Below are 10,299 nucleotides of genomic sequence, written 5' to 3'. Positions count from 1 at the left end.
CCCCATCTACAGCCCCCACTCTTCTGTCTCTCCCCCACCCGCAGCACCTCCCAACCCTTCCCCATCCGGGCCCCCCCGCATCTGCCCCCCTCCACCTGCAGCATCTACAGACAACCTCCCCCATCCGCAGTCCCCCCCGCACCCGCTCATTCTGTACATCGTGCCCTGCAGGTGCTGTTCACGCCGTCACAAGGGGCTGCGCCTCCTTCACCATCGCACGCCCTTTCATTGTGTAATATTTAACCACTAACAAAGGAATGCAGGTAATACTCCATATAATACAAATATTGAACCCCATATAGGCATGCAAGGGTTAAAGGGGCGTAGCCCCTTGCGACGGTGTGAAGAGCGCCCGTAGGGCACGATGAAGCACCTAGTATATATATATATATATATATATATATCTATCGTGTCTTCTGAATAAATTGTTAAATATTCTTCTATATACTGGATATCTTATTTTCATTTGTTGGTCTAAGACTCCATTGGTCGCATATACCCCCATTTTTTGGTTTGAGATTTAATTGTATAGGGATTTACCATCCCTTTTCCTTGGGGGGCTGCAGACGCTCTATATAGGTTTTAGGTAGTGTCTGTATAACAAATCTGTTATTTACTAGTATTTATATATAATATTATTCTAAGATATTAATCTTTTTTTGCCTGTGGTGCAGTATTGCTCGATTGTCCATATATATATATATATATATATATTTATATATATACTGGTTGAGTATCCCATATCCAAATATCCGAAATACGGAATATTCCGAAATACGGACTTTTTGAGTGAGAGTGAGATAGTGAAACTTTTGTTTTTTGATGGCTCAATGTACACAAACTTTGTTTTATACACACAGTAATTAAAAATATTGTATTAAATGACCTTCAGGCTGTGTGTATAAGGTGTATATGAAACATAAAAAATTGTGTGAATGTACACACACTTTGTTTAATGTACAAAGATATAAAAAATACTGGCTAAAATTACCTTCAGGCTGTGTGTATAAGGTGTATATAAAACATAAATGCATTCTGTGCTTAGATTTAGGTCCCATCGCCATGATATATCATTATGGGATGCAATTATTCCAAAATACGGAAAAATCTGATATCCAAAATACCTCTGGTCCCAAGCATTTTGGATAAGGGATACTCAACCTGCTGTAAGCTGGTGTTAAAAACTTGTGATACAGGAAAAATTATCCTGGGAGCAAGGTGTGACACATGTTTGCATGCGGTACAATGCTCAATTAAGGAGCATTGGCCATTGGTGGGGACAGATCGCACTTTAAAAGAAGTTGGCAGGAGACCACCACTTTTGAGAATCTGCCGCTGTCCAAATCTGAAGGACTTGCTATATAGGACTGATATAAGCCCAATTACAACAGGTGACGGCAACTGGCTAGCTGCTAATAAGGGATGCGGTCATGTTGCCACCGCTCAGGATCCTGGCATTCACCATGTCAACGCTTAGTTCCAGAGTGATCAAACGCCCAACAGTCGGCATGCCAACTAGAAAGAACTATTCCCACTTGTGGGTGTCCACGATACCCATAGAGTAGGATTAGAACCTGTGGTGAGCACAGCAAGCCACCAAGCCCGCAAGGGGCTCTGTTGCACTCGCCCCCCACCAGCATTCTGCGGTCGGTGTCCCAGGGTTGGTATGCTGACCTACGGGATTCCGACTACCGATCTCGCCGCCCCAACCCACTAATAAGGACTGCTAGTGATATTTGGGCAGTGCAACATGTAGGGCACTCATCACAGGACATTCTTTCCCGCATCCAATGAGTGGAAAACCAATTTTTCTACAGTACCGCTTGAACTGTTTACTGGAATTCGTCATTTACTATTTAATATGCCCTTGTGGTTGCCGATGTATGTGGGAAGACGGTGAGAACTTTTCGTGAGCATACAGTCCAACACCGATCAGATATTAAAATTGGCCTTTGAGAGGGGCAGTACTGACAAGACGGTGACGGCACACTTCCTTCGCGAAGGACACCAAATGGCGGCCCTTAAGTATATCCATAAGTACATGATAATCAATTGGGTACCACCCCGGAAAAGGGTAGGAGATAGGGGCTTGCTACTACTAAAGAAAGAAGCCAGATGGATACACCAGTTGGATACAGTGTCCCTGAAGTAGCTTAATGAATATAATCACCGTAAAAATTTTTGCAATAACAAAAATGTATAAAAAATAAATACAATTTGTGCAATAAGAAGGTATCCTCCATCAGGACTTGCTCAACGCCTCTCTTTTCTGTAATTTCTGTATTTTTTGAATGGGTCACTTGACAACTGATCTGCATATAGAAAACAGACTATTTTTTTTTCAGGTTTTTTTCTTATTTGCCTGTTTGTGTCTCCAATGATTATATATTATATATTTTGAAATGTATCTCTAAGGTTTGTGTGTGGTTGTTGAATATACTGAGTTTGTAGCATCCCTATTGCTGCCCATGCCATTAGTGCAGTGGTTCTCAAACTGTTTGCCCGTGCCTCAGGACACTTGCAGTGGTGCCCTGGGTTGGTGGCCCAGGAACAATTAAAAATGTAATGGTTAAAGCAATAGGCAAAACCAGTGCTGGTGGCTATCAATCATAAAATTTGTGGAAAAACAGAAGCAAATATTGTCCCTCAATTGAACCTAATGATGACATCTAAACACAATTTACTTAATTTAATATTTCTTTCTAAATTTCTCAATAAGAAACTTTTGGCCTAGGGGTGTTGTGAAAACACTTCTGATACTCTAGGGCGCCTTGTATACTTTATAAGTGCAATTGCTATGTTCTTCACATTAGCTACTTGTTAATAACAGTACCAGGGGTTAGGTGCCATCAAAGTGAGTATTTAGTATTGGATAGTGTAAGTTGCTCTTACATTGACTCACAATAACGGCACAATTAAAACTTGTGTGATAAACAGCTGTGATGTAAAAGCTGAGGTCCGTATCCTGTGACCAATGTGGATACTGTTCGCAATGCACGGTAGTTATGAAGAGAAGTGCAGTTGTAAACGCTCCAGTATTAGTTCACGTATGTCAAGCCAGTGGATCAATCAGTGATAAATACCTCTCACGTGGGCTGGTCCGTTTACCGGGCCCCCCGGTCAGGTATCCTGCGTTGCCCACTACCGCTCTGCTGCGGGGAGGAGATGGATTGTTGTGAAGGATCAACTGACTTGTACAGCGTTGATGACAGCGGCTGTATGTAAGCTGGAGTCAGTCAGGAGAAATTGCCGTCAGAGGGTCCTAAACTCCGAGCCGCATATGAGACACCTGAGCAGGGTGTGTGAAATGGCGAGTCCTAGAGAATCCTTAACTCCGTACCGTGTGTGAGACACCTGAGCAAGGTGTATGAGGCGGGTCTTTGGTGAGAAAGATGATACGGGCAGCAGCATTGAGGATAGATCGGAGTGGAGAGAGGCATTTTTCAAGGAGGGCAGATAGAAGGAAATTACAGTAGTCCAATCTGGAGCTGACCAGTGAGTGGAAAAGAGTCTTAGTAGCATCCTGGATGAGAAAGGGTCTGTTCCTGGAGATGTTTTTGAGATGGAAATGGCAGGTTTGTTAGAGGTACTGAATGTGTGGTTTGAAGAAGAGGGAGGAGTCAAGGATTACTCCAAGACAGCACATTTCGGGGCTAGAGGAGATAGTAGTGCCATCAATGGATAATTAAATTGTGGAGGTGAGGTTATGCGTGAGGGAGGGAAGATGATCAGCTCAGTCTTAGACATGTTACGTTTAATGAAGCGTTGGGTCATCCAGGAAGAGAAAGCAGAGAGACAGTTGGAGATACGAGTGCGAAAAGCAGGGGAGAGGTCAGGGGAGGAAAGGAAGATTTGAGTATCATCAGCGTAGAGATGATATTGTAAGTCAAAAGAGCTAATAAGCTCACCTAATGAAGATGTGTAGAGAGAGAAAAGGAGAGGCCCAAGAACATAACCTTGGGGGACACCTACTAGTAGAGGAAGTGGGGGAGGGGTGGAGTCATGAGAGGAGACAGAGAAGTAACAGTCAGAAAGGTAGGAGGACAGTCAGGAGATATCAGTATGATGCAGACCAAGGGAGTAGACCACTGAGGGTGGTCCACAGTGTCAAAAACAGCATAGAGGTCAAGGAGAATCTGCAGAGAGCAGTGGCCCTTGGGTTTAACAGTAAAGAGGTCATTGCACACTTTCGTGAGGACAGTTTCAGTGGAGAAACCAGACTGGATATAGTCAAGCAGTGAGTGGGAGGAAAGAAAGACAGTGAGGCAGTTGTAGACAATATTCTCAAGGAGTTTGGAGGCAAAAGGGAGGACAGAGAAGGGTCGGTAGTTGGATCAAGGGTAGGTTTTTTAAGAATAGGGGAGACAAGTGCATGCTTGAAGGCAAGATGGGAACAGGCAGAAGAAGAGACGTAGTGGAGAAGGCGGGAGGGAATAGGGTCAAGTGGGGAGGTGGATGAGGTAAGGACCATGACTTCCTCTCCAGATACAGGTAAGAAAGGTGTCAGATTTGGTAGGAAGTAAGGAGAGGTGGGGGGGGGGGGGGCAGGGAATGGAGGAGGGAGGTTGCTCAGGTTCAAGTGGGATATTATGTCCTGGCAAATGGAGTCAATTTTGGATGTGAAGTAGGTGGCAAAGTCAAGAGCAGAGTGAAGAGGGGAGTTGAGGTGGGGGTGGGCAGAGGAGTGAGTTGACAGTGGCAAAGTGGCGCCGGGGGTCTGAGGATTGGGAGGAGATGAGGTTTTTGAAGTATGATTGTTTAGAGAGGGAAAGGTCAGCAAAGTAGGATGAGAGCATAAATTTGTAGTGAAGGAAGTCGACCTTAGAGCGTGATTTCCTCCACTGTTGCTCAGCAGTACATGAATATTTTTGCAGATATCTTATGCATTTGGTTTGCCAGGGTTGAGGTGTCGATCTGCGAGGGTGAATAGTAGTCAGTGGGGCTTCTTCATGGCAGGAGAGAGAATAGGAGAGAAGAGTGGGTCAAACAGGGAGGATAGGGAAGTGGTGTCAATAGCCTCAATGTTATGCTTAGTGACTGGAGGGAGCAAGGGCAGTGAGAGAAATGTTGCCAAGAGGCCAGGAAACCTTGCACCGGCCCTGGCTGCCATCCCATGTTTATTAAACATTACACAATAGCCCCCTCATACATATAACAGTACACAGGCTCCCCCATACATAACACTATACATCCCCTCACACACACACATATATATATATATATATATATATAGAACACTTCACAGCTGCCCCTTCGTATATATACGATATATAACACTACACAGCAGCCCCCCATACATATAACACTGCACAGTGGCACCCCACCTGGTACGGATAACAATACACACCTGCCCCCCCCCCACCCCACTGTGATTTATACTGCATCTATATGCTAATGCCACATGGGATTTTCTTCTGAGACTCCCACTGACTATGTGTGTGATTTGCCACTGTGTATATTAAGAAGCACCATAGGTCACACAATGGTCACAGCACTGAGATTGCACCAGCCCTTATGAGGACTCTGTCTGAACATGGCCACTTGGGTCAGTCCAACTGTATCTTTAGACACACAGAAATGTCCTACAAAATTGCATGGATCTGCATGTAAATGTGATCTGCACCTTTGCAAGGTAACGGGACGCTTGCCCAGTGTAACTCAGATGCATCCACAGACAGATAACATAGGCTGCTTGAGTCTGATGTTTCCACTGTATCCACCTCTAAATAAAGCGCTGTGTCTTGTAGGGCAAGTGTGGTAACTTGATGTGAGTTGAAACTAGTCTGACACTTGATTAGGATGAGTGTGCAGAATACTGTACTTTTTCTGAATGGGACTTGAAGACAGAAAAGAAGCACAGATTCATTATATCCCGATGAATCCTGACAGTGGCATCCCGACCATCAGAATCCAGACAGCCCCACAAAAAGTAACCTAACCCACCCCTGCCCCCTACCCTATCTCTCCTTTGTTGGTGCCTAAACTTAACCCTCCCCGGTGGCGAATAACCCTAACCCCCCTGTTGTGTCTAAACCTAACCCTCCTTTCCCCGCTGCCTAAACCTAACCCTCACCACTTGGTGCCTAACCATAACCTCCCCTTCCAAGTGCCTAACCTTAACCACCCTCCCTGGTACCTAACCATAACCTTCCTGTCCTTGCACCCTAACCCCCCTTCTCATATTCTGGGTGTCAGTATTTTAATGCTAGGATCCCGACCTCCATCTAGATTTTGATGCCAGTCTTATGCTGTCGCTCGGGATTCCGGTATCTTTATTTCGACTGCCGGGATTCCGTCCGGCAGCATTTTACCTGCATCCCAGAAGCAGAGGTGGCATGGATAGTGATAAGAAATAGGGCGGTATAACTTTAATAGACAAATACATGGAATGCACATGACTATAAATTCAGATATTTTCATTTAGTAAGTTATATTTAGGACCAATTGTTAAATAGTAAATTCTTTTGTCATGTTTTTTCAAGTGCAACTGAGATGAGCAATGACAGCGCTGTGAAAGAATTCATCCTCCTCGGATTTCCAGCTCTTCTCTCCGTACAGATCTCATTATTTTACACTTGCTTTGTGTTTTATCTATGCACCGTTACAGGAAATGTTCTCATCATCCTTGTAACCTCAGCCAGCACCGAGCTCCACACCCCAATGTACTTCTTCCTCAGCAATCTGTCTTTCCTTGAGATATTTTACACATCCGTAACCATCCCGAACATGCTCCTTAATTTCTTAATGAAGAACAATTCCATTTCTTTCTCTGGGTGTTTGGCCCAGATGTACTTTTTCATTGCTCTGGGCAGTATAGAATGCACATTGCTTGCCGCCATGGCTTTTGACCGATACATCGCCATCTGCAATCCATTGCATTATGTTACCATGATGAACACTTCTACATGCATAATGTTAGTCTGCATCTCCTGGATCAGTGGATTCATCCACTCCATGGTCCACACTATATCTACCGTTCATCTCAACTTCTGTTCCTCCAATAGTGTTAACCAGTTCTTCTGTGACATCCCCCCTTTACTAAAGTTGGCTTGTGGCAGTACATGGTTTAATGAGATTATTCTCTTCATTGTCGGAGGGGTTTATGGACTCGGGTCTTGCGTACTAACCTTAATCTCTTACATTCACATTATTCACACCATATTGAAAATCAAATCTAAAGAAGGACAAAGAAAGGCCTTCTCCACTTGTGCATCCCATCTCATTGTTGTAACATTATTCTATTTAACTTCTTTCTCAGTTTATTTGAAACCTACTTCTAAGAACTTTTCTGAAGAGGAGAAATTGGTTCCTGTGGTTTATACTGTAATCACACCGACACTAAACCCCATTATATATACCTTGAGGAACAAGGAATTCAAAAGTGCATTCTGGAAAATGATGGGTCTCGGATAATTATACCTTTAACTGATTTTTTTTTACACTAATACATAGATTGTATTAATACACATAGATGGATTTCAAAGAGTAAATTGTTACTGTTGCTTTAAATAAGTAATAATAATAATAATAATAATAATAATAATAATAATATTATTGTATATATTTTTTATATATAGTGCTTTTCTCCAGTAGGACTCAACAGTATGAACATAATACAGGGGGTTAGATTTGCATAAAATATAGAAACCATCTCTAATCATCTTCCCATTTTGTTTCCTACACTAATTTGTTTACTTATATTTCTGAATCTCCGGTTTTTATTTTTGTAAATGGCTATACTGTATGTTATGACTTTTTAATCTTAATTAAATAATCAAACACTAATCTGTATTAAACTTATTTTTGTGTACCAACAAGTACACTCCTAGGAAGAATTTTATAGTATCTACACAAACTAAAGCAGTGGTTCTCAAACTCGGTCCTCAGGACCCCACAGGAATCCCGTTTTCCATGTCACCCAGCTGCTGCTCTGTGTATCACAAACTGTCACATTTTAAAAATCTACAGGTGACCTGCAAAACATGGACTGTGTGGGGTCCTGAGGACCGAGTTTGAGAACCTGTGCTTTAAAGCAGTCCTCAAGGTACACTAAAAATCTAGCTTTTAGCGTTATCCATGCTTGAGCACAGATGACTTAATTAGCACCTAAGTTATTTTGTTGAACCATTAGTGCTGAAGCCTGTATATCACTTAGACCTGCACTGATAGTCAGGCCCGCCATCAGGGGGGTGCTGCGGGCACAGATATCCCGGGCCCGGCCTCTCTGACAGAGAGAGGGCCCGAGCCGCTCATGCTGCCGTGATGCTCCGCCCACTTTTCATTACCGAGTTCTGGCACTGTCAAAGGAGGGGGAGAGGATGCTGCAAGCTTCTATTGTAAATGTCCCTCCAAAAATGGCCGCCACCTCAGAGGAGACAGTTATCTAAAGATACTAGAGGAGGCTCCTCTAGTATCTTTAATAACTGTCTCCTCTGAGGCGGTGCCCATTTTGGCAGAGACTTTTCAGTAGAAGCTTGCAGCGTACTCTCCCCTCTCCTGTGACAGTGCTGTTATGCACACCAGTGCCTGCAGGAATGTACTGGTGTCTGAACTGTTATGCACACCAGTGCCTGCAGGAATGTACTGGTGTTTGAACTGTTATGCACACCAGTGCCTGCAGGAATGTACTGGTGTCTGAACGGATAGGGATGCAAAACAAATGAACTCACAGACAGACTGGGGAATATGACATTACGTACACAGAAGGTGATAGGGTAACAAAATAAACACAAAGTGAACAGAGAAGCCCAGAGGCTAAGAAACTGGGTGTCTCCCTAGTATTAGTAATGCTCAGATGGAAAAAGCAAGATGTTGTGTTTTAATACGTAGATAACCCGAAATGCTGTTGCTAAGGGCAACAGCAAAACCCTAAAGGGTTACCAACGGGTGTGGCAGTAAACTCCTTGGTCAGAGATGGAATGATAGACACAAGGAGAGTCTCCACAATCCTAATCCTCACTTGCAGTGCACAGGTTCAGCTTACTGCCACTAAACTGACACCTGAACACCTTGCACAGTGAGACAGGATTTAGGCAGGCAAATCTGAGAATACAGCCGCAAACTTGCTAAGTTCACAGAGTAGCAAAAGAACCCCAGCAAGTTAAACGACTGACTCTAGTCTTACTGCTAGGTCTGGATTGGCAGAGTGTAGTACCAAATCCCCAGGCCTATTTGCAGTAAGCAACAACAAATACAAAGCTACACAGTACTGGCTAACTTTCAGGAACTGACTAACCAACAAAGATTCAGCAGCATCTGCTTAACCTGAGAAGAGGCCTTATATAGCAGGTGCTGTCCACGCCCCACTCAGACCTCACAGACTGTGAGCACAAAAACCAGCACCGGATCCCCTGCCGTGCACAGAGCCTGTAACCACTGCACAGCAAAAGACCCGAACCGGAGTATCAGCTGCGCTCAGGTTACTCTGCTAGCACTTGTCTCCCGGTTGCCTTGATGACGTGGCAGAACAGGGCAGGAGACCCTAACAGTACCCCCCCTCTGACGAGGGGTCAAAGAACCCCTACCACCGGGTTTATCGGGGAACTGCGAGAAGAAAGAGCGTATCAGTCTGGGGGCATGAAGATCACAACTGCGCACCCACGACCGCTCCTCCGGGCCATACCCCTTCCAGTGCACCAAAAATGACAGCCGACCCCGAACCATCTTGGAGTCAAGAATCCTTTCAACAACAAACTCCCTCTGGCCACTTATCAGAAGAGGGGAAGGTCTTCCACTGGAAGAAGGATTACTAATCGCCCGTTTTAAAAGGGAACAATGAAATGTTTTATTGATACCCAAAGAACGGGGCAGATCTAACTGAAATGCCACCAGATTGATAACCCTGGTGATCTTATAAGGGCCGATGAACCGGGGGCCTAACTTATGAGATGGCTGTCTCAACTTCAAATTCTTGGTAGACAACCAGACGAAGTCTCCTAATTTGAAGCTGCCGGGTCTTTTCCGCTTATCAAAAACCCTTTTGGTCACAGACACAAGGGCTTTCTTCACTTTCCTCCAAATACCTCTAAGGACCGAAACCACAGAGGAACCACCAGGCGTGGAGTCCAGGGGGTCAAAAGAATTGGCCTTAGGATGATGCCCATACACACAAAGGAAGGGAGAGATCCCTGTAGCAGAGTGAGCCGCGTTGTTATAGGCAAACTCCGCCATGGACAGATGAGCAACCCAGTCAGTCTGACACTTGGAGACATAACACCTGAGGAACTGCTCCAAGGACTGGTTCACCCTTTCAGTCTGCCCATTAGACTGCGGATGGTAGCCTGATGACAAGCTGGCAGA

General features: G+C 44.4%; 1 protein-coding gene across 1 annotated transcript; it reads left to right on the top strand.

Annotated features, from left to right (window-relative positions):
• Window positions 1-6,488: 6,488 nt before the first annotated feature.
• Window positions 6,489-7,729, top strand: LOC134965545 (olfactory receptor 1G1-like). Its single transcript, XM_063941925.1, has one exon. The coding sequence runs from the start codon at window positions 6,493-6,495 to the stop codon at window positions 7,411-7,413; it is 921 nt and encodes a 306-aa protein (XP_063797995.1). The 5' UTR covers window positions 6,489-6,492; the 3' UTR covers window positions 7,414-7,729.
• Window positions 7,730-10,299: the final 2,570 nt, after the last annotated feature.

Source organism: Pseudophryne corroboree, chromosome 10 (genome assembly GCF_028390025.1).
Source record: "Pseudophryne corroboree isolate aPseCor3 chromosome 10, aPseCor3.hap2, whole genome shotgun sequence".
NCBI lineage: Eukaryota > Metazoa > Chordata > Amphibia > Anura > Myobatrachidae > Pseudophryne > Pseudophryne corroboree.
The sequence above is the reverse complement of the archived record's forward strand: the minus strand, read 5'-3'. Positions and strand labels throughout refer to the sequence as shown.

What these genes read in the sequence shown, in the direction of transcription:
- LOC134965545 (XM_063941925.1), top strand. Translation starts at nt 6,493, where the DNA reads ATGAGCAATGACAGCGCTGTGAAAGAATTCATCCTCCTCGGATTTCCA.